This window comes from Gymnoscopelus microlampas (genome assembly GCF_963454915.1).
Source record: "Gymnoscopelus microlampas genome assembly, chromosome: 5".
NCBI lineage: Eukaryota > Metazoa > Chordata > Actinopteri > Myctophiformes > Myctophidae > Gymnoscopelus > Gymnoscopelus microlampas.
The window spans coordinates 10,713,647-10,738,650 of NC_139942.1; the positions used below are offsets into that span (position 1 = coordinate 10,713,647).

The window sequence follows — 25,004 nt, forward strand, 5'->3', positions numbered from 1 at the left end:
TCCATCCATCCATCCATCCATCCAGTCTTGTTCACACAATTTTCAAATCCTTCCTCCCATCATCTGCTCTGAAGTGAGCATTGACCTCCCAAACTTCTAAGTAGAGATACTAGTATTATATGATAGTCATGGATAACATTTTGTACCGTGTACTGATAAGAGCACCGCAGTTACACAGGCATATAGACTATAGATAGAATTTAACCACATAACCAAATAATATAAATCATAAGATTAACCTGGCCAGATTCTATGATGCATTATGATAACATGTGTGTTTGGTCTGTGAAATCACTGACAGCCTATACCTCCATGCCTAAACTAACGTTTCAAAAACAACTAAACATTTAATTTTTAAATACAATTAAATGTATAGGCCTACTACTTTGTGATTTGCATACTTTTGAATAGGCCTACTCAAGTATTTCTAAATGCATGTAGGCCTACGTTTGCATACTTAACTATTTTCAAAAGCAAGTACTTTTACTGTAACTCCAGTACAAATTTGGCTGAGCAACTTTAACTTGCAGCTGAGTAATATTTGTGATAATGTGAAGTGGATAACAGTCTGCTTACAGACTTATTTTTTTTTAATGCACTGATCAGCCTGACAATGATCAGCCTTTTATAGCCTGGCCCTGGGACAGGACACTAGGACCTAGGAGCAACTGTAGTGTAGCTGTCAGTAGTCTGTGTGCAGCAAAGCAGACAGACATAAACAGACAGACAGAGTTGGAGGAGCTATACAGCAGATAAAGTTAACGTCGTCAACAGTCTATCGGTATTCGGTAGGTTCAATGTGTTCTACTGCTGTGTGGATTGGATGATGTGTCTTTATGAACTACGTTTCAGATCAAAGCCTTTGTTTATAAACGAAAACGAAACTTACTTAGAGTTTTAGGCTACAAAGCGATCCATAATTTTCTCCTTTATGTCACTTGTTTTGATATCAATAGATTCACGTGGTGGCCAGTATGGGGCATGTGGAATGAATCCAACAGGATAAAGTAAACATTAATTCAGATTTGGTCTTTTGACGTAGTAAATGCAGTGCAGCAGATGTCACTAATCAGAGGGTAACAGGAAAGGCATCGCCTAGCCATGGTTCTCATGACGCTTGTATTAACCTCGCGTCACCAGTCTTTCCACCGCTTGTATACAAGCGTCATGGTACCATGTCCCCCCGGTTTATCGCGGTGTTCTATTTTTTTTACATTGCCAACTCTCACATGTACATAAACATTCAGATTTCAAATATAAAGTGATTACCCCTTAGCCACGGATGTTACAAGGCAACCCGGATCGAGATAAGTACCTGTATCTCCCGTATTGTTCAATAAAAAGCATTTTAATCCGATCGCCGGCCATTTTCTCTAAATTTTCTCCATTGCTTTCAACCACGCGACACTAATGGTTTGGAGGTGTATTGCACTCTGATGATCGGATTAAAATGCTTTTTATTGAACAATACGGGAGATAAGGGTACTTATCGCGGTCCGGATCGTGAGGTAACATCCGTGGCTCGGGGGTAAGCACTTCATATTTGAAATCTGAGTGTTTATGTACATGTGAGAGTTGGCCATGTAAAAAAAAAATAGAACACCGCGATAAACCGGGGGGACCTGGCACCATGACTCTCATGGTATGACAGTCATGTTTCAGGGCTAGGCATCGCCCATTCCACATTAGAATGAAGTGCTTGTAGAACAAATTAATGTTAAATCCAATTGATAACTGCAGTGGGGATACAGTCACTTTGAAAAATAGACTGGGTGAAACTGTTAGTTGTAAAAAAGGTAGCATTGCTCTTCATGAATAGGCAATTCTATTTGGTTACAGGAAAGGTGGGCAGCAAAACATTCTTGGTACTAGGGAAAACTGGGCACTTTGTAAGAGTGGGCACTTTTAAGGGGGGGGATTGGCACCAGGAAGACTGGGCACCAGGAAAACTGGGTACTAGGAAGAGTGGGCACCTGAAGTCTTCGGATTTGTGTCCACATAATGCGGGTTGCATGTGATGAAGACGGTGTTTTATTTATTTAAATTTTAATGTTTTAGTTGCTGAACGACTGGTCTGACACTGCAACCTGAAGGCAAACACAGCACTTTCCCGAACGTTTTATTTACTTGCCACAGGCAGTCAGGCATAATATCAAACCTGTTGATGCCATGTAAATTATTGAGATATATATGGATTGGTTGTCAATGTTAACTGTTCACCTAATAATTCTGAAAGTAAGTCTAACATATATCGTTCACCACTATCGTTAGCTGTGGTGTGAACTCTGCTATCCACTTTTAAAACAATTTATTTACAGTTATAGTTGTTTTGGTGTGTCTGCAATAGGTTTGTCAATAGCATTTATGTATATGTGTAACAGAGATTAGTGGGTTCCACTTGCTCCCTAAGTAAGGGCATTTCTTATTGGTTAGTGGGCGGCACCTTATTGAGTAACACAGGTGTCCATGTTAGAGGGGTGCCAGTCTTGATTATATTTGCCCAAGGTAAGATGTGTTCCTCAGCACACTATATTTTCAATAAGAGTTTACTGTGATACTGTGATGTATACTGGTCATTCTAAACATGCTAAATGTACCTACATGAAGTAGTGATGCTTTGTACATGTTTTCAGTTAGTCATTTTCAGTCATACCAAACAGTATATTGTCTACAACAAACTGCTGTTAATTCTGTTGTAGACGTGCTGCTGCATCGCGGGTGTTACACCAAATGAGGTTTCTGACCAAAGAATTGTGTCTATTCCTACCAGGTACATATTGTTTTGTTTTATTGTATTGTATGTTTATTGATTGTTAGAATAGGCCAGTCTTGATTATATTTGCCCAAGACGTGCTGCTGCATCGCGGGTGTTACACCAAATGAGGTTTCTGACCAAAGAATTGTGTCTATTCCTACCAGAATAAACTGTCAACAAAGAGAGGGTCTGGAACTTCATTCATTCACACAACACAACGCAGATCAACTGTTACAATGGTGCCTTGACCCGTTTCCTGGATTCGTCGTTGGAGCACTGACTGCACCGAGTCATTCCAGGAATTCGAATGGTGTTGCTATTCCAGGAATCCGCCTATTGCGCAAGGTCACGTGGTGGCGACGTTGGGGTAGTACTTTTTCTTTTCGCCACCAGAGGGTAGTACATATTAGGATTCCATTCTGTTGCTCTTGGAGATTGAGAGTACAACTATTTGCACAGCAGTAGTGACTTTCTTGTTTTGTTTTGTTTTATGTTTTTGTTCATTGCACAGTAGCACATATTTTGTGACACTAATAGTGTTTCATGGACATTCTCTGATTTTCACATTTTTTTATTTTCTTTACTTGACTGCATTATGGATTTTGGTTTTGGGAGGGGCAGGGGTGCATTGTACACTCCAATTCCATCAGTTGGCAGGGGCAGTCAGAGGTTTCAATTGCCACAAGGCACATCTACCCCTATGCCTGGCCACGTGAAATTACCAGGTAGTGATGACATCTTTGGTATTGGGAGGGGTACGCTGCTGTCCACTCCAATTACATCGGCTGGTGACAACAGTCGCCGAATTCAGTCATCCACCCCTATACCTGATCTTGAGTTTTTTCCAGGTGACAATGTTACCGACAATGTACTTCCACAAGCTAGTAATGTGTGTTCAAACCGCCAGGGAGTTGTGGGTGGGTCTGTGAGCCTTATAGCGGAAATAGCCACAGAGATTGGCCTTTCAATTGGCGAGAGTATTGCCTCATGCATTGAGTCAAAGTTGGGCATTGGGGTTAAATCCAATATGACTGGGAACACGCAACATTCAGTGGGTGTAGATCCTTCCATCTTGAATGTAGTAGTGAAATCTGAGATCAAGGAACCAGCAGGGTTTAAGGGGGACAACTCTGATGCTTTCACAATACTTGAATGGGAGACAGTAATGATGAGGTACTTAAATAAGAAGGGGTTCCCAGTGGCAGATCAGGCTGAGGAAGTTCTGGGCAAACTTATGGGGAGGGCACGTGATGTGGTTAGGGTGGGTATACGCAGCAATCCATCATTTGATCTGTCTACTGGCCCGGGTCCCATCTTTGACATACTAAAGCAGCATTTCTGTGACACAGTTTCCTCTAGCATGCCACTCGCTGATTTTTATGCCACCTTACCATTCCCAAGTGAACACCCCTTTGATTACTGGCTCAGGCTGAACAGGGCTATGGAAGTGACAGAGGACTGTCTGAGGAGACAGAGTAAGACATTTGACAACCCATCCCGTGAGCTTAGTGCCATGTTTGTACGCCATTGCCCTGACCCTGAGCTCTCTCTCATATTCAAGTGCAAGTCACTGCAGCAGTGGACAGCTGCGGAGATTCATGAGAAGCTAGTTGAGCACAGGAGAGATAGGAGGCCTTCGTCTCGTCCTATGGTGGCTGCAGCTATTACCACACAACGGCAGGAAATCAGTCCAACTGCTCACTTCACAGCACCTGCCAGTAAGCCTAGCATTGATCATGTCCCTGTGCAAGTTACAAATCAGTCCCCTCATAATCCCCCTGACCGATTTGAACGTCTGATCTCTATGTTGGAAAGGGTTCTGGAGCAGAATCCACTACAAGCTCAGACCCATGCTGGGATGAACAGTAGTCCTCAGAGGAACCAGAGGAACCGATTTAGGCCTGCGATGCCATGTGGTGTGTGCGGAGATGTTGGGCACACTACTAATTTCCACTGTAGGGCAAACCACCTATGTTTCTTATGTCATGCATCTGGGCACACACGTGCTGAATGCCCAAAGTCAGCAGCCACGCAAGCAGTAACTGTGGTGCCAGGGGAAGCCACTGATCAGGGAAACTAGTTGGCCTGCATTTGGAGGGGGCGAGTGTTTGGCCTTATTCTGAGCCCCTAGATGTGATAAATGATGAGATTGAATCTGTTTACCGAAGTGTGTGTGAGGAGAGAAAGTTGGGACAGAGAGTGATACTGCAGAACATTCAGAGACTACCGCCTTATGATGACTTGTTCTATGAGAATGTCCTGCTTGGTGGCAAAGTAAATGTGAACGCCATGCTGGATAGTGGATCAATGGCTTGTACTGTGAGTTCAGACATCATGCCCCGTCTGTTACAGGAAGGAGTGTTGAGCGGCCCCTCACTGCTACCTACCGATGTGGTTATAGTTGGATGTGGTGGTTTGAGAACAAGACCTTCAGGGGTGTGTGACCTGGAGGTGGAAGCATTTGGCTGCCATGTATTAGTCCCGACACTGGTAGTACATGGCCAAGATGATGACTTAATTATTGGGAGTAATCTGTTGAGATACTTGATTCGCCAGCTGAAGTTGGAGAGAGGCTTAATGAGTGACGTTCTCCCGACGGAGCACGGTGACACCGGGAACGGCAAGCTACTGAGTTTGGTGGCAAACGTGGAGAGATGGACCGGCGGCGACGTGCCTGATAAAGTGGGAACTGTCAAAATCAAGGGTGCAGTGACTTTGGAGCCCATGAGTGAGCACCTTGTCTGGGGCAAGCTACAGAGCGGGACTGACATCTCAGTGGGCAGTGCAGTCATTATTGAGCCCAGCAGTGCTAGATCAAGGCCAAGTTCTGTTCTCATTGGAAAGACAGTGGCTCTGCTGAGGGGTGATGGTTGGCTGCCTCTGAAAGTTATGAACCCGTCTAGTAAGCCTGTAACCCTGAAGCGGAACGCAAAGCTGGCTGACGCCTACACATGCATGGCACTGGAAGAATTTGACTGTTCTGATGTTGATGTTGCTCCACAGCCCATTGTGCAACAACAGGTGCAGAGGTCGGCTGATGCTCAAACAGACTGTCAAGTAGGGTCAAATCTGACCAGCGACACTTCCAGCATCTCTGAGTGTGAGGGTAATGACAGGCGGGATGAGCATTCTGACTCGGTTCTGCATGGTTTAGGGTTGACGGACATAGATGTTGACTCCTGTGACGTGTCCCCTGAGTGCAAGGAGAAGCTGCTTGACCTGGTGGCCCAGTACCACACTGTCTTCTCTAGACATAAGCTGGATTGTGGCACAGCTACTGGCTGTTACCACCGCATTCGCCTTCTTGACGAGAAGCCCTTTCGGTTACCATACCGACGTGTTGCACCCACTCAGTATGAGAAGCTCAGACAAGCTCTGAATGAGATGGAGGAGCAGGAGATCATACGGAAGTCCAGTAGTGATTTTGCCTCACCGCTGGTGCTTGTCTGGAAAAAGTCAGGAGATCTAAGACTGTGCACTGACTTCCGGTGGATTAATGCACGCACCATCAAAGACGCCCACCCCCTTCCTCACCAAGCTGATGCTTTGGCCGCGCTGGGTGGCAATGCCTACTTCTCCACCATGGACCTCACCTCCGGGTATTACAACGTTGAGATGCACGAGGAAGATAAGAAGTATACAGCTTTCACGTCACCGTTCGGGTTGTACGAATATAATCGCATGCCCCAGGGCCTGTGCAACAGCCCTGCAACATTCATGCGGATGATGTTGGACATCTTTGGGGATCAGAACTTCCTGAGCCTATTGTGCTATCTGGACGATGTGCTGGTGTTCGCACCCACAGAGGAGCTGGCATTGGAACGCTTGGAGATGGTATTCAGGCGACTCAAGTCTCACAATCTGAAGCTGGCCCCTAAGAAATGCTATTTCCTGCGGAAGTCAGTGAAGTTCCTTGGGCATGTTGTTAGTGCTGATGGTATAGCCACGGACCCAGAGAAGGTGCGTGCCATTACTGAACTGTCAGAGGCTGACTTGATGGAGGATGACAGGAATGTTCCTTCCCGCCGGAAGGTCCGTTCATTTCTTGGAATGGTGGTTTTCTATCAGCAGTATATTGAGGGATGCTCCTCCATAGCCAAGCCTCTGTTTGCATTGACCACTGGGAAGAAAGCTCCTCGCTGGAAAGGGAAGAAACGTCGCGCACAACAACGTGAACTGACTGCTGATGATTGGACTATTGAGTGTCTGCAGGCATTCCATCAGCTTAAACAGGCTTTGCTCGATCAGGTCCTTTTGGCCCACCCTAACTTTGATGAGCCATTCCTGCTGTCGGTGGACGCTTCCAGTAACGGTCTTGGTGCTGTATTGTCTCAGGTGCCTGTGGGTGGAAAAATTGCCAGGCCTATCGCCTTTGCCAGCAAGTCACTCACCTATGCTCAGTCACGTTATCCAGCACACAGATTGGAGTTTTTTGCTCTAAAGTGGGCAGTGTGCGATAAGTTTCACCATTGGTTGAGGGGTCATCCGTTTACTGTATGGACGGATAACAATCCAGTGACATACATACTGACCAAAGCAAAGTTGGATGCGTGTGAGCAGAGGTGGATTTCCAAGTTAGCACCTTACCAGTTTGACATCAAATACATCCCTGGTCCTAAGAACATTGTTGCGGATGCCCTGAGCAGAGAGCCCTTCGTCCAGCCCAGTGCACTCCATCGTTTGACGAGGGTGGCATATGACACTCTGCTGGCTGAGGCTGCTGCTGTGGGGCCAGGTCTGGTGCAGGATGTGTTCCGCTGGTCAACTCATCCAGTTGACAGGGCCTCTGGTGCAGAGCCTGCTGCTGGTTCCCCGTCTGTGACATGTGCTTCCCAGTCTGTGACTGTTGCTAAATCTGGTGCTCTGTCTAAACAGGAGGTGGCTGCAGTGCTCCGTGGCCATAGTCAGCAAGATTGTGGTGTTTGGCCGTATGCTCTGCTGTTGCCGCAGTTTCCCCAGACGGTGTTGCCGTCGGAGCAGGTTGGAAGTGAGCTGCTGTCACATAGTCAGCTGATGGGGATGCAGAGAGATGACAGTGTGTTGAGTAGAGTAATGGCCTTTGTGGAGAGAGGGCGGAGACCGTCAAGAAGGGAACGTGATGCTGAGCCCGTTGATGCCATTCGATTGCTGAGGAGCTGGGATAAGTTGAAGATGAGGAGTGGTGTGTTGTACCGGGTGTCTAAAAATCCTGTTACAAGGAAGACGACATGCCTGTACGTTGTTCCCCAGTCGCTCCGGGACAGGGTGCTGAAAGGTGTTCACGACGAGGCAGGCCACCAGGGGCAACAAAGGACCCTGTACCTCACGAGACAGCGGTTTCACTGGCTTGGACTGGAGAAGGATGTGAGGGAGTATGTTCGCTGCTGCAGACGATGTGTGTTCAGTAAGACGCCTGAGCCTGAAGGTAGAGCCCCCTTGGAAAGCATTATAACATCTGAACCTCTTGAACTTGTATGTATAGATTTCTGGACTGCTGAGGATTCTGCAAACCAATCTGTTAATGTGCTTGTTGCCACTGACCACTTTACCAAGATGGCACATGCCTTCCTGTGTCCCAACCAGACTGCTAAGGCTGTTGCACACCAGCTTTGGCATAACTACTTCTGTGTTTATGGTTTTCCGGGCCGCATTCACTCAGACCGGGGGGCTAATTTCGAGAGTGCCTTGATCGCTGAACTCTTGAAGGTTGCTGGTGTCCAGAAATCTCATACAACGCCATATCACCCTATGGGCAACGGCTCATGTGAGAGGATGAACAGGACCTTGGGAAACATGATTCGTGCTCTGCCTCCGAGAGCCAAACACAAATGGCCGGAAGCATTGAAATCCCTCACATTCGCATACAACTGTACTGTTCATGAAACCACAGGTTTTGCACCGTTTTTGCTGATGTTTGGGAGGATACCGAGGCTGCCCATTGACATGGTCTTTGGTTCTGTCATGGACGACCCGGAGGTGGTGGACTATGATCGGTATGTCCAGTCATTGCGGAGGGACATGAGAGAGGCTATGGAGATAGCACAGGCTGCTGCGACCAAGCAGTTGAAGAGGCATGCTGACCTTTACAATCTGAGGGTTCGTGGAGCTCCTGTGGAGATAGGTGATCGTGTGCTGTTGGCTAACAAGGGAGAACGTGGGAAGAGGAAGCTTGCTGACCGCTGGGAAAATGCAATCTACCTGGTTGTTGGACTGAATGCCGACAGTCACACCTTCAGAATTCAGCATAGCTCCTCAGGCCAGGAGAAGGTGGTGCATCGTAACTTGATCATGCCTGTGAACTTCCTTCCTCTCCCTGATGATGCCTCTGATGATGGGATGGAGGTGTCTGCTGTGTCTGATTCTGATGATTTGGATAATGAACCTGGGATGGTGGATGAGGATGCTGTTTCGGATGATGCAGTGGAGTATAGGACCAGAGCATGGGTGTCGGATCTCCCTTCTGAGAGGACCAGTGAGGCGGGTGTGGAGGATGATGCTCGGACTTTGGACACTGAGCGGCTTGATCCGGCTCCTTGCCTGTCATTACCCGTCACCTCTGGTGCGTTGGAGGGACTCTCTGATCTGCCTCCTGTTTCCACCTTGGATGCTGCATTGTCCAGTCTATCTGTCCAGTCGGGGGATTCCGGCGGATCAGCCCCTGAGCTCGACAGTGGAGGGCTTGAGTGCAGTGGTGAACAGTCATGCACAGCCCAGACTCATGCTTCCATGCCCCATATTCAGTGTCCCATTGCGCCTTCCCCCACCCCACACCCCACAGCTGCTTTAGTTGGGCGTAGGGGGTCTAAGCGCAGGTCTAGAGCGGGGAGGGTGTTTAAACCAGTGAGGAGACTTATTGAGATAATGCATCAGGAGAGTGCAGTACCTGTTGGTTGAATTGGTGGGTTATACTATGGGGAGTGTTTTCTTTTTTCTTTTATCTGTGTTTTTGTTACACTTGTTGAGCCATGTCGCAGTCACATGCGTATATGACATGTAACAGGCATGTTGTTCCTATGTGCGGTGAGGGGTTTTGGCCGTCCTCTTTTTGCACTAATTCTTGTGAAGAATGGTCTTTTGACTGGGGTGTGTGACTGTGATACGGTATGGGATGCTCAATGGGTGTGTTTCTTTGTACATAGTTTGTGATGTTGTGTACCTGTTTTTTTGGGGGGGGGGTTTTCCCACCTCTTGGTCAGATTTTGTTTTGTTTTTGGTGAGCAAGTGGATTTCAGCAGGGGGGAGTGTAACAGAGATTAGTGGGTTCCACTTGCTCCCTAAGTAAGGGCATTTCTTATTGGTTAGTGGGCGGCACCTTATTGAGTAACACAGGTGTCCATGTTAGAGGGGTGCCAGTCTTGATTATATTTGCCCAAGGTAAGATGTGTTCCTCAGCACACTATATTTTCAATAAGAGTTTACTGTGATACTGTGATGTATACTGGTCATTCTAAACATGCTAAATGTACCTACATGAAGTAGTGATGCTTTGTACATGTTTTCAGTTAGTCATTTTCAGTCATACCAAACAGTATATTGTCTACAACAAACTGCTGTTAATTCTGTTGTAGACGTGCTGCTGCATCGCGGGTGTTACACCAAATGAGGTTTCTGACCAAAGAATTGTGTCTATTCCTACCAGGTACATATTGTTTTGTTTTATTGTATTGTATGTTTATTGATTGTTAGAATAGGCCAGTCTTGATTATATTTGCCCAAGACGTGCTGCTGCATCGCGGGTGTTACACCAAATGAGGTTTCTGACCAAAGAATTGTGTCTATTCCTACCAGAATAAACTGTCAACAAAGAGAGGGTCTGGAACTTCATTCATTCACACAACACAACGCAGATCAACTGTTACATATGCAATTTGTCATAATGTAAGGTTTAATGTAATCATTCAAGAACAACAATTGATACTTTATACTTTATTGTGCAGAAATGGCGTCCGCCAGCATTCTCCTGTCAGAAGAGCAGTTCCTGTGTTCTATCTGTCTGGATGTGTTCACTGATCCAATCACCACTCCATGTGGACACAACTACTGCAACACCTGTATCACTCAATACTGGGACACTAATGATGTGTGTCAGTGTCCTCTTTGTAAAGAAACCCTCCATAAGAGACCAACATTCTCTGTTAACAAAGTTCTCTCAGAGATGGCTGATCAGTTCAGGAAGTCAAAGCAGCTGAAACAAACTTCCAGCACAAACCAAGACCCCTCTAAACCACATGAAGTCTGCTGTGACGTCTGTACTGAGACCAAGCTCAAAGCCCTGAAGTCCTGCCTGGTGTGTATGACCTCCTACTGTGAGACTCACCTGGAACTTCATCAGAGATTCACAGCCTTAAAACCTCACAAACTAATCAACCCTGTAAAGAACCTGGAAGATTATATGTGTAAGAAACATGACAGACCCCTGGAGCTGTTCTGTAAGACTGACCACATGTGTGTTTGTCAGTTCTGCACTGAATTAGACCACAAGTCACATCAGATTGTATCTTTGAAAGAAGAATGTGAAGGAAAGAAGGCTGAGCTGGGAAAGACAGAGGCTGAAGTTCAGCAGATGATCCAGGAGAGACAAGTGAAGATTCAGGAGGTCAAACACTCAGTAGATCTCAGCAAGAAGGATGCAGACAGAGAGATAACAGACAGTGTGCAGGTGTTCACTGCTATGATCAGCTGTATTGAGAGAAGACAGGCTGAGCTCATTGATGTGATTGAAAAGAAGCAGAAAACAACAGACAAACAGGCTGAAGGCTTCATTAAAGACCTGGAACAGGAAATCACAGAGTTAAAGAAGAGAAGCTCTGAGCTGAAGCAGCTCTCACACACTGAAGACCACCTCCACCTCCTCCAGAACTTCACATCCATCAACACCCCTCCACCCACCAAGGACTGGACAAAGGTCAATGTCCATCAGCCTTCATATGTGGAGACTGTGTGGACAGCTGTGGCTCAGTTGGAGAAAACACTCAGTCAAGAGATGGAGAAGCTGTGGGATGACCTGAGGAGGATCCAGCGATATGCAGTGGATGTAACTCTGGACCCTGATACAGCAAATTACTACCTCATCCTGTCTGAGGATGGAAAACAAGTGCATGCTGGAGACAAAAATAAAAGTCTCCCAGAAAACACAGTCAGATTCACCAGTTGGTATTCAGTCATAGGAAAACAAAGCTTCTCCTCAGGAAGGTTTTACTATGAGGTTCAAGTTAAAGATAAGACTGACTGGTATTTAGGAGTGGCCAGTGAGTCCATCGACAGGAAGCAAGGCGTCACACCAAAAGGTTACTGGACTCTAAGGTTGGAGAATGGAAATAAGTACGATGCTCTTGCTGACCCTGATGTCTCCGTCCCTGTCAGAGAGAAGCTCCAGAAAGTAGGAGTGTTTGTGGATTATGAGGAGGGTCTGGTCTCCTTTTATGACGTGGAGACCAGAGTTCATCTCTACTCTTTCACTGGATGCACCTTCACTGACAAACTCTATCCATTCTTTAATCCTAATCGTAATGCTGGTGGTAAAAACGCCGCTCCTCTGATCATCTCTCCAGTCAATCACACAGATTAGACTAATTTAATTTAATTGTCGGTTTTCATTTAAGACAAGTGTGTATATAAAAGGGTAAATTTAACTGTCATTTCAAATCAAGACATTAAACAGTGTTTTCTAATGAAACATTTTATCCTCTGTGATGCTATTGAATGTATCATCTGGTCAATAGCATCACCAAGGATAAAAAGAGCACAACAGCAATTCCTGACATACTATGTCAGAAGTGCTATTGTGCTCTTTTGATGTAATGTCACCAAAACCAATCAATCAAACAAACATAAGTATTTTAGATGAACCACTTACACCCTACTTTATACTTAAAATATTTTTCAAGCGTACACCACTTCACTATGCAACACATAGGAACTTGTAGATTTGCTATTTTGGGGGGGAAATTATGGCAATTTTGAGAAAGATTTGAACATTTATTCAAAGAAGAAGTTTAACATTTCTGCATATTATGCCCAAAATACAAACACCAGAGTTAAAGTGATTTAAAATGTATTTTCTGTCTGTGAGACTGTTGAAATCTACATGTATTTCTTGTTACAATAACTTGATTGTAACTAGAAGAGTTAATTGAAAATAGGAATGCAAGTAGCTGCATGTTACCAATTATACAAGATCAAAATCTGATTCTTTAATAGAATTCATTAATTGTAATTATGTGCAAATGCCCTGTGAACTGTTTGAATTTTACTCGCTTTATAGTGCAAAAATAAATCAACTTTAAAGAATGACACTCAATTGGTTTTATTTATTATTAGTGTGTAGTATGTAAATGTATAACTTGTATCATATTTTAAACATTTTTATGTAAATATCCTCTCTGGTAAATATGTGTTCAACAATATTCAGTCATCAAACTGGTTCAGGGTTAAAAGGTGAGCAGGTAAAAGACAGACACACAAAGTATTGATTATATACTTAAGTAACAATACCACAATGTAGAAGTACTCTGTTGCAATTAAAAGTGTTTTAAAAATGTTGAGTAAATGGACAAAACTATACTATTGACATTCATAATATACCACAGGTTCATTTAATTATAGTCTCGCGTAGCCAGACCCAACAGAAAATGAAAAACGGCGACCTCTGCTGTTTGTGATATTGTCTGTGGGGTCTGGCCGGAGGCAAATGGAACACCAGTGCGCAGGGAAACCGGGGTTTCATGTCTGCCTTCAGCGCATCACTTCCGGTTGGTGCGACTATGTTTTCATTCCCACTAACAATATTTCTACACGGAACACTAACACCACTTCTCCCAGAGAACATGGATGGTTTTGCTTATAAGCCCACTTGTTTCTATGATGAAAGAGTAATTTAAAATGTGAATATCTTTCCGTGGTTTTGTCCGCTCCGAGGACGCTATTGTTAAATTAGTTTCGGCTAGTTTCGAGGGAGGAAGGGTGGATGGACACGTGAATCCCGCCCACTACATTTGATTGGGTAAAGCGTGGCCTGCTTCCTGATCTGAAGGCACGCCCACTTGTAGCCAATGCGCACACGTTATGACGAACCTCCCCGACAGATTCCACCGCAGGGCAGAATCTGTTCTTGAGAGATTAATTTAATTATAACAATGTTACACCAATAAGTCCTGTGAAGTGCTCTAAAGTATCAGGTACACTGACCTACAGCTGAGAGCCATGTTATTAACAGATCCTAGATCAGCAACGTTACAAATCAGCCAATAAGTGAGGAGAACAAGGATCAGATCCTAGAGGATGGAATATGAAAAATCGGACAAATCTGTCTTGATCACATGACTATAGAGATACTGTGTACCGATTTGTGTGATGGTAAGACACAATTTGTAGGAGTAATATCCAAAAATTTGATTTGCAAAAATCGGCATCCTGGTGGCGCTATAACAGACCGATGTGAAACCTTTGGGCCAGAGGTTCTGCCCTGACCTCCATGCCTTTGGCCTTGCGGATATACAAATAACCTGATAATTGTGTAAAAAAATATATATATTTTTACCAATAGACTGAATGCCCCCACCCCCCAGTTAAAGATCACTATAACGATAGAAAGCAACACATTTTTTTTTTTTAACACTCATCTTTTAATTATTATTATTACAAACTAATAAAATAACCCTTGTTATAAAAAAAACTAAGTTGTCCTTTAAATATTTATAAAAGTAAGTACTCTAGTACTTTAACTCAAGTAAACATTTGACTGAGCAACGTTCACTTGTAGTTGAGTTATATTTGACAGGAGTTGAGTACTTTGTCCACCACTGTCACATACAGTAGCATGGCTGATCACTCAACAACATTCTTAGTTTAACGACGAGAACTAGAGTGATAAAACAATATCTGAAGGACTTTGATAAAAAATGGTTGATGTTGACTCACTGAAAAACTGACTATCAAATGTTTAAAGTGGTAAAGTATGAAAGTATGACCACACAGGAAATAAGAAACAGATTGAGAACTCTTTACATCTACTCAGACAATATTATATCCACCTGATAGACAATAATTAAACACAAATAGAATATAAATGTAATGTTATGAATGTACATGTTTCATTCTGCACATTTGAACCTGCTCACACTATGAAATGACTCCAGTGAAACATTAACTTTTACAAGCAGTGAAACAATGTTGACTGATACGTCAATGATGTATCACACCCACAAGTAAAACACACCTACAGCAGTGTGACAGCTGAGAATATATTGTCTATAAAACCCCCACATCAACAGGATTTTATCATTAACACAGAATACTTTAAAGACATAGACAGGTGAGTACGGTGTGTATATATATGATTTAATAAACAACACATAACATAAATGACTGAAATTACAATGTTCTTTGAAGTGTTTCAAATGAAATAACGTTAGAGTCTAAAGGGCCGTCCACACCAAGAATTATAAGTACAGTATAATGATAATAATGAGAGCACACACTGATAAACTATAATGTTCTGTAAACATAATGAACAATACATTCAAATAGATTTGGAGAGTGTGCATTAGGTTTGTCAATACCATGTATGTACTGTATACGCTAAGGTTTGATGTAATCATTAAGGAACAACATTTGATACTTAAAAACATATACACTTTATTCCCAGTGTGTAGAAATGGCGTCCACCAGCATTCTCCTGTCTGAAGAGGAGTTACCGTAGTGTGTTCTATCTGTCTGGATATTTTAAATGATCCAATCACTACTCCATGTGGACACAACTACTGCAACACCTGTATCACTCATCACTGGGACAGTACTGATGTGTGTCAGTGTCCACTATGTAAAGAAACCTTCTATAAGAGACCAACATTTTCTGTTGACAAAGTTCTCTCAGAGATGGCTGATCAGTTCAGGAAATCAAAGCAGCTGAAACAAAATCAGATTGTATCTCTGAAAGAAGAATGTGAAGGAAAGAAGGCTGAGCTGGGAAAGACAGAGGCTGAAGTTCAGCAGATGATCCAGGAGAGACAGGAAAAGATTCAGGAAGTCAAACACTCAGTAAATCTCAGCAAGAAAGATGCAGACAGAGAGATAGCAGACAGTGTGCAGGTCTTCACTGCTATGCTCAGCTGTATTGAGAGAAGCCAGGCTGAGCTCATTGATGTGATTGAAGAGAAACAGAAAACAAGAGAGAAACAGGCTGAAGGCTTCATTAAAGAGCTGGAACAGGAAATCACTGAGTTAAAGAAGAGAAGATCTGAGCTGAAGCAGCTCTCACACACTGAAGACCACATCCATCTCCTCCAGAACTTCACATCCATCAACACCCCTCCACCCACCAAGGACTGGACAAATGTCAATGTCCATCAGCCTTCATATGTGGAGACTGTGTGGACAGCTGTGGCTCAGCTGGAGAAGACACTCAGTCAGGAGATGGAGAAGCTGTGTGATGAGCTGAGGAGAAGCCAGCAATATGCAGTGGATGTAACTGTGGATTTTGATACAGCACATCGCAGGCTCATCATGTCTCAGGATGGAAAAGAAGTGTATAATGACAACGTAAGGAAGAAGAATCTCCCAGACAACAAACAGAGATTCACTGCTTGTTTTTCAGTCATAGGAAAACAAGGCTTCTCCTCAGGAAGGTTTTACTATGAGGTTCAGGTTAAAGATAAGACTGAGTGGTATTTAGGAGTGGCCAGAGAGTCCATCGACAGGAAGAAAGAAATCACACCGAAAGGTTACTGGACTCTAAGGTTGATGAATGGAAATGAGTGCCATGCTATTGCTTACCCTAATGTTGCCATCCGTGTAAGAGAGAAGCTCCAGAAAGTAGGAGTGTTTGTGGATTATGAGGAGGGTTTGGTCTCCTTTTATGATGTGGAGACCAGAGTTCATCTCTACTCTTTCACTGGATGCACCTTCACTGACAAACTCTATCCATTCTTTAATACAGGGTCATACTATACAGGTAAAAACTGGGCTCCTCTGATCATCTCTCCTGTCAGTTCCTGTGAGTTTACTGTACATGGACATTCAAATCTTAACCACAATGAACCCTAGCCAAAATTCAACGAGAATAGCCGATCTACAAACTTACCTCAGCGGCGCGTTGTGAGCTTGTACTGTACATCGGCTATTTTCGGCTTAGAAATTTTATGTAATAGACAATACTAGCTGTCCTATTATAGAGCCCTGGGGGACTCTGGTTATCTAAATGTATCTAGGTTAAGTGGTTAAGACAAGTGTGTATATAGAAGGGTTAATTTAACTGCTATTTTGGGAACAGAAAATTGGAAAAAATGTTTGAAAAAGATTTTTGCGTATAATGACAAGCCCAAAATAGAAACACCATAGTTAAAATGGTTAAAATGAGACGTACTGTTGCAATCTAGTCCACATTTATGTCTTTCTTGGTACAATAACGTGATTGTATATTTTATATTATTTTCTAATATTTCATTTTTTGTCATTCAAGTTTATGTTAAACTCAACATTTTAGTTCCTTAATGATCAGAAATAATGCCTAACAGTAATAACAATATGTTGTACTTCAATGTAACTAATATAGAAGAGTTAATTGAAATCAAGAATGCAATGATTCTGATGTCAATGATTGTATCCTTTGTAGCTGCAAGTTACCAATTATAGAAGATGAACATTTTGAAAATGTTATTAATTAATATAAATCAATAATTGTAATTATGAGCAAATGCCTGTGAACTATTTGAATTTAACACAATTTGTAATGCAAAAATAAACTGAAGGTTAACAAAGAATGATACTCATTGGTTTGATATATTCCTAGAGCATAGGTGAATGTATAACTTTTATCATATTTAAAAAATATATGGTCTAAATGTTCTCAGTGGTAAATATGTGTTTATGATGACAGTCATCAAACTGGTTCAGGGTTAAAAACGTGAGCAGGTAAAAGACAGACACACTTGGTGATTATTTACTTAAAGGGATATTTCACTTTCAAAACAATGTTGGGTCATTTTATCGTCTACTCAGGCTTTTGTGAGCCCCCCAGACAGTTTTTACCACAGTCACACATATATCTAGAACTATATATAATTGAACCACAGTTATCATAACCAAATGATTTCAATCATAAGATTATCTTGGCCATATTGTATGACGTACATACATTATGAGACACTGTGTGTTTGGTCTGTGAAGCTACAGTCTATACCTCCGTGCCTAAACTCTGTAGTATGATGGTGACACGTTTTTAAAAAAAGAACTGATCTAATATTTAATATATTTGTTTTTAATAAATTGTATACTACTTTGTGATTTACTTAAGTATTTCTAAATGCATGTAGGCCTACGTTTGAATACTTTTGAATACTACTAATTCAAAAGTAAGTACTTCAGTACAACTCAAGTAAAAATTTGACTGAGCAACTTTCACTTGCAGTTGAGTGCAGTTGAGTAATATTTGTGATAATGTGAAGTGGATTGAGCATTAGCCTCCTTATGCTGAATACTGAGGTAGTGGGTTCAGTTCCAGTACGTATATGTATGCACTATAACTTTACATCACTTTGGATGAATGACAGTCTGCTAACTGCCAATTTTATCTTGCAGTCAAAACATGAGCAGCCTGTAAATTATTAGCCTTTTATATCGTGACTAGGGACACTAGGACCTAGGAGCAACTGTAGTGCTGCTGTCAGTAGTTTTTAAAGGGTGTGCAGCAGACAGACAGGCAGAGACAGTGTTGGAGTAGCCTCGATCTCCAGGCTTTTAGGAGCTACAGCAGATTAAGTTAACATCGTCAACAGTCTATAGGTATTCGGTAGGTTCAATGTTTTCTACTGCTGTGTGGATTGGATGACGTGTCTTTATCAACTACGTTTCAGATCAAACCTTTGTCTATAAACGAAACCGAAACTTACATAGAGTTTATAGGCTACAAACAAAGCGATCGATCATTTCCCCCTTTATGAGTTTATGCCGTTTGTTTTGATATCAATGGATTCAGTGGTGGCCTGTAAATTGTGAAGCATAACTATGTTGAATGAATCCAACAGGATAAAGTTAATATTCCGTCTTTTGACAGAGTAAACAGCAGATGTCACTAATCAGAGTTCACATCAAAGTTATCGCGCATTAGAATGAAGTGTTGTAGAACAAATTAATGTTAAATCCAAATCCAATCGATAACTGCAGAGTGGCAATACAATCACTTTGAAAAACAGAATGAGCATTAAGCTAGTTGTAATAAAGTAGGATAATTGCTCTTCATGAATTGGCAATAATATTAAATAAAGACGGGAACGCACTGGTCTGGCAACCTGAAAGCAAACTCCACTTCCCTGTTGATGCCTTGTAAATGAATCTATATTTTGATTGGTTGTTGTCAGTGGTCAGTGTTAACTGTTCACTAGCCAGGTTTTTTTCCTGGCTCAAAACCAAATCATTCACCACTATTGTCTTTGAATACAGGAAAGGTGGGCACTAGGGAATTCTGGGCAGTGGGCACCATCTTTTTGGGAAGACTGGGCACTAGGGAAGAGTGGGTACCAGGAAGACTGGGCACGGGGAAAACTGGGCACTAGAGAAGAGTAGGCACTTTGAGGGGAGAAGAGTGGGCACCAGGAAGAGTGGGCACTGGTGCACTGCCTGTGAGACTGCATTCCCGTGCTGTCACAGTAGTCCGCTGTAGTTTGGGAAAATATTTACTTTGTAGCCTATCAATATCTCTGTTTTTCATTTTATAGTGTACAGTTTAGCTATGCTTTCTCTATCCTAGTATTCAGTTCAGCTACCACTATTTTGGCAAATAAACTGTTTATATATGTACTTTTGACCTCAGTACTATTTTGGCAAATAAACTTTTACAACAGAACAGTGGGTTAAATATCACTTACCAACAACAACGACAGTCTCACGGGAATGCATTCTCACAGGCACGCACTAGCTAGTGCATGTGAAACAACTCAGTGTTTGATAAATCATCCACATCCAACCCCCCCCCCCCCCCCCCCCCCCGAATGTTTTGGTGCCCACCTTTTGTCTTTAGCTGTGGTGTGAACTCCGCAATCCACTTGTTACTGAAGAACAACTTTTAAAACATGTTTATAGTTATATAGCCTAGTTGTTTTTGGTGTGTCTGCATTAGGTGTGTCAATACTATGTACTGTATATGTAATATGTCATAATGTAAGATTGTTGTAGGTTTAATGTAATCATTCAAGAACAACAATTGATTCTTTACATTTTATTGTGCAGAAATGGCGTCCGCCAGCATTCTCCATTCTGAAGAGCAGTTCCTGTGTTCTATCTGTCTGGATGTGTTCACTGATCCAATCACCACTCCATGTGGACACAACTACTGCAACACCTGTATCACTCAATACTGGGACAGCAGGGACACTAATGATGTGTGTCAGTGTCCACTATGTAAAGAAACCTTCCATATGAGACCACAATTCTCTGTTAATAAAGTTCTCTCAGAGATGGCTGATCAGTTCAGGAAGTCAAAGCAGCTGAAACAAACTTCCAGCACAAACCAAGAACCTGCTAAACCACATGAAGTGTACTTCAATGTAACTAAGTTTACTATGTAAACTAACTAAATATGTTGTACTTCAATGTAACTAATATAGAAGAGTTAATTGAAAACAGGAATGCAATGATTCTGATGTTAATAGTTGGTTCTTTTATGTAGCTGCATGTTACCAATTATAGAAGATGACAATTTTGAAATGTGATTCTTTAATAGAAATCACTCATTCTATTATGTGCAAAATGCCTGTGAACTGTTTGAATTTAATTCAATTTGTAATGCAAAAATAAACTTAAAGAATGATAATCATTGGTTTTATTTATTCTTAGAGGTAGGTACATGTATAACTTTTATCATATTTTAAAAAAATCTAATTTTTTTTAAGTCTAAATGTTTTCAGTGGTAAATATGTGTTAAGATGACAATATTCTGTTGTCACACTGGTACAAGGTTAAAAAGGTGAGCAGTTAAAAGACAGACACACTAGTAATGGTGATTAATTACTTAAGTAAAAGTAGCGATACCACAATGTATGAAGTTACAAGTAAAGATCCTGTATTCAACATATTGCGTAAACACAAAAGTATACTTTTGAGAACATTCAATTAATCATAACAATATTACATAAATAAGTCCTGTGAAGAGCTCTAAAGTATCATGTAAACTGACATGAAGGAGAGAGCCATGTTATTAACAGATGCTAGATCACCAACATTACAAATCAACCAATATGGGAGGTCGCATACTGCTACCGTGTGTCAGTATGGTGTAACTACAGTCATCTCAGTCATCAACCTCCCTTGATGTATACTGTAGGTCACATATTCTCAACATCGGGCCCGAGGACCACCAGGTGTCCAAATGGACCTGTGACGACCTGTAACTCTGAGTGTACAAATTTAACCAAATAGACCCTTTTACGGGTCCATTTGGTTCCATCTGTACACTCTCAGAGTTAAATTAAGGATTTTACAGTGTAGATTTGGGGTCTCAGAGATCAAATGCCAGTCTGTGTTCTAATGCATCTCAAACTGGGGGTTGTTGAAACAAGAAAAGTTCTAGAATCAGTGCTGTAAGTACAGTCATCTATCTAGTGGTGGAAAGTAATGCTCTCCTATCTTTCTCGTCAACATGTACAGTAACTGCTTTGCTTTGAGTTATATGGTCATTTTAAAGGAGTAGTTCACCCCCCATAAAATGTCTTATTTTCTATCAATTACACACCCCATGAAGCGTCGAATTCATGGAGATTTCTTTATTTTTTGATGCATTTGTAAGCCAATAATTTGATGACCGGTGGAGTCTCTGGTAGGAGACTTGCAGAGTGTGCTACCAGAGCCATTAATATCTTTCCGCCGGTCATCAAATTATTGGCTTAGGAATGAGACAAAAACAAAAGAATCTTGATGAATTCAAGGCTTTATGGAGTGTGTAATTGATAGAAAATAAGTTGTTTTTTGGGTTAACCACTCCTTTAACTTGCTTGTTTTATTGTGATGCTCATTTATGCTTGTTTAGTAAAATGTCACAAAGACAATCATCGTTGTGATGGCTATTTTTGTACAAAGCGTTGCTGAAAATTAGGGTAACCTCTGTGTTATGTGAGGTGAAATGAAGGTTTGAAATGACATGAAATGAAATGTCACCAATCATCCAGTTCCACCACGTCTCTGTTGGACATGATCTTCTTGGAGGTGAACAGCAGCATCTGTAGAGGACTGACCAATGTCATTCCTTTAGCTGAGATGAGCCCTGGTTCTGATCTGAGGTCAGATTTGAACATGGACAAAACCATTGTCATTCCTTTAGCTGAGATGAATACAGTTCTGATCTTGAGCCAGATAACATACACTGAAACAGGAGCGGTTTGTCAAACTGTCTGTAAACTATGGAAGTATTATCCATCCATCCATCCAGTCTTGTTGTTCACACCATTTTTCAAATCCTTCCTCCCATCAGCTGCTCTGAAGTGAAAATCGACCTCCCAAGCTTTTTTTGTGAAAATGCCTTTTTGTCCATTACCGTTGAAATGATTCGACTACTACATCATTACATTGTAGTCATGGATAACTTTTTGTAACATGTTCTGATAAGAGCACCACAGGTACACAGTCATCTATAAGTATCATTTAACCAAAGTAATCAAATTGAAATTTAAATCACAAGATTAGCCTGGCAGATTGTATGATATACATACATTATGACACTGTGTGTCTGGTCTATGAAGCTACAGCCTATACCTGCATGCCTAAACTCTGTAGTATGATAGTGTCATGTTTCAAAAAGGAACTGATCTATAAGATTTGATTTGTATTTTTATAAAATGTATTCTACTTTGTAATGTGTATACTTGTATAGGCCTACCTAAGTATTTGTTAAAAGCAAGTACTCCAGTTCTTATAAGAGTTCCTGGCTCAAGTACAAATTTGACAGAGTAACTTTCAGTTGAGTAAAATTTGACCAGGAGTATCTAGACTTTGACTCAAGTACTGGATTGAGTACTTGGTCCACCACTGTCACATACAGCAGCATGGCTGATCACTCAACAACATTCTTACTTTACGATGAGAACCAGAGTGATACAACAATATCTGAAGGACAAAAACATGGTTGATGATATTAAACTCACTGAAAAACAGACAATTAAATGTTTCAAGTGATATGAAAGTATATGACCACACAGGGAATAAGCCATAGATTGAGAACGCTTTAGATCTACACAGAAAATATTCTATCCACCTGATGGACAATAATGACATAAAAATAGATTATGTAATGTTATGAATGTACATGTTTTACTCTGCACCTTTGAACCGGCTCACAAATGAAATGACCGCAGTGAAACTTTTACAAGGAGGGAAGCAATGCTGACTGACACCTACCGTAAATGATCTAACACACACACACACACACACACACACACACACACACACACACACACACACACACACACACACACACACACACACACACACACACACAGAGTAAAACACACCTACAGCAGTGTGACAGCTGAGAATATGTTGTGTATAAAAAACAAGATTTTATCATTAACACAGAAGACTTAAGGACATAGACAGGTGAGTACGGTATAGATAGGATTTTCAGCACAAATGATTACCATTCACCACTATGAATGAAGTGTTTCAATGAATTAACATTAAGAGTCTAAAGTGCCAGCCACACCAAGAATAATAGTTACAATATAATGATAATGATGTGAGCACACACACACACACACACACACACACACACACACACACACACACACACACACACACACACACACACACACACACACACACACACACACACACACACACACACACACACACTCTGATAAGCTATAATGTTCTGTAAACATAATGAACTTGATGCCTTGTAAATTCAGATGGATTTTGATTGGCTGTCAGTGTTTACTGTTCATCAAATATCCAGAAGGGGATTCTAACAATATCACCACTGTCGTTATAGTTGTGGTGAGAACTCTGCTATTCACTTGAGTTAGAACGACTTTTAAAACAATATATTTATAGCTGTAGTTATTCTTTGAGTGTCTGCATTGTCTGTCAATACAAAATATGTGCTATATAGGAAATACGCTATAATTGAAGGTTTAATGTAATCATTAAAGAACAATATTTCATAATTAAAATCATGTCAACTTTATTTCCAGTTGTCTAGAAATGGCGTCCGCCAGCATTCTCCATTCTGAAGAGTAGTTCCTATGTTCTATCTGTCTGGATTTGTTCACTGATCCAATCACCACTCCATGTGGACACAACTACTGCAACACCTGTATCACACATCACTGGGACACTAATGATGTGTGCAAGTGTCCAATATGTAACAAAACCTTCTACAGAAGACCAGAATGCTCTGTTAATAAAGTTCTGTCAAAGCAGCTGAAACAAACTTCCAGCACAAACCAAGAACCTGCTAAACCAGATGAAGTCTCCTGTGTCGTCTGTACTGACATCAAACTCAAAGCCCTGAAGACCTGAAGGAAAGAAGGTTGAGCTGGGAAAGACAGTCTGAAGTTCAGTAGATGATCCAGGAGAGACAAGTGATGATTCAGGAGGCCAAAGACTCAGTAGAGCACAGCAAGAAAGATGCAGACAGAGAGGTAGCAGACAGTGTTTATTTCCTTATTTAGGATCTTATACCGGAGTGATAGGCCAAGTTATTATTCTAGGAGTTGATACATGCTTATATGAAGGTTAATACTGCTTATTTGGAGTTATAAACTGAGGTTATAATCCGAAGGTACAACTATATACACATTCTAAAAGCCACAGCACAGCAGTGGACTTTACACATGTCACCTGAGTGATTGTTGATTGATTAGGTCAGATGAGGAGCTGAGGTACAGTGGCTACTGTTTAGAACAGTGCTAAATTCTGTGTTTCCACATTTAAGTCACATGATTAATCAACAGAAGGTTACACCCACACATGGGTACACCAAACCCATATAAATAGAGTGGATGCTCACTAAACAGGACAAAGTGTTCTACACATGCACCAGTGTTACTAGTTACCAGGGTGTTATTGCTGCGTTTGTCATTTTTTCCATTGCGAGCTCCGAGACTGACGGTAAGAATTGAGAGCGTGTTTACATGACGATAAATGTATATATTTCTGATATGTTTTATAGTTTTGTGTCTATATTTCATGTCAGTAATTTGTCGTTGTGTTGTTGTTGTTTGTTTCATTTTCTAGGTTTATAACCTACTGGCCTACTGGCCTAAAAGTATTAGAGTGTGTTTGT

General features: G+C 41.7%; 1 protein-coding gene across 1 annotated transcript in view; it reads left to right on the top strand.

Moving 5' to 3' along the window:
* Nucleotides 1-751: 751 nt before the first annotated feature.
* Nucleotides 752-25,004, top strand: part of LOC311044901 (uncharacterized protein) — a 28,598-nt gene continuing 4,345 nt past the window's right edge. Inside the window, exons 1-4 of the mRNA XM_084056711.1 lie at nucleotides 752-781; nucleotides 10,672-12,291; nucleotides 15,600-15,772; nucleotides 16,022-16,546. Of these exons, the coding sequence (XP_083912837.1) occupies nucleotides 10,674-12,291; nucleotides 15,600-15,772; nucleotides 16,022-16,546 (2,316 nt within the window). The 5' untranslated portion in view covers nucleotides 752-781; nucleotides 10,672-10,673. The remainder of the gene's footprint in view (nucleotides 782-10,671; nucleotides 12,292-15,599; nucleotides 15,773-16,021; nucleotides 16,547-25,004) is intronic.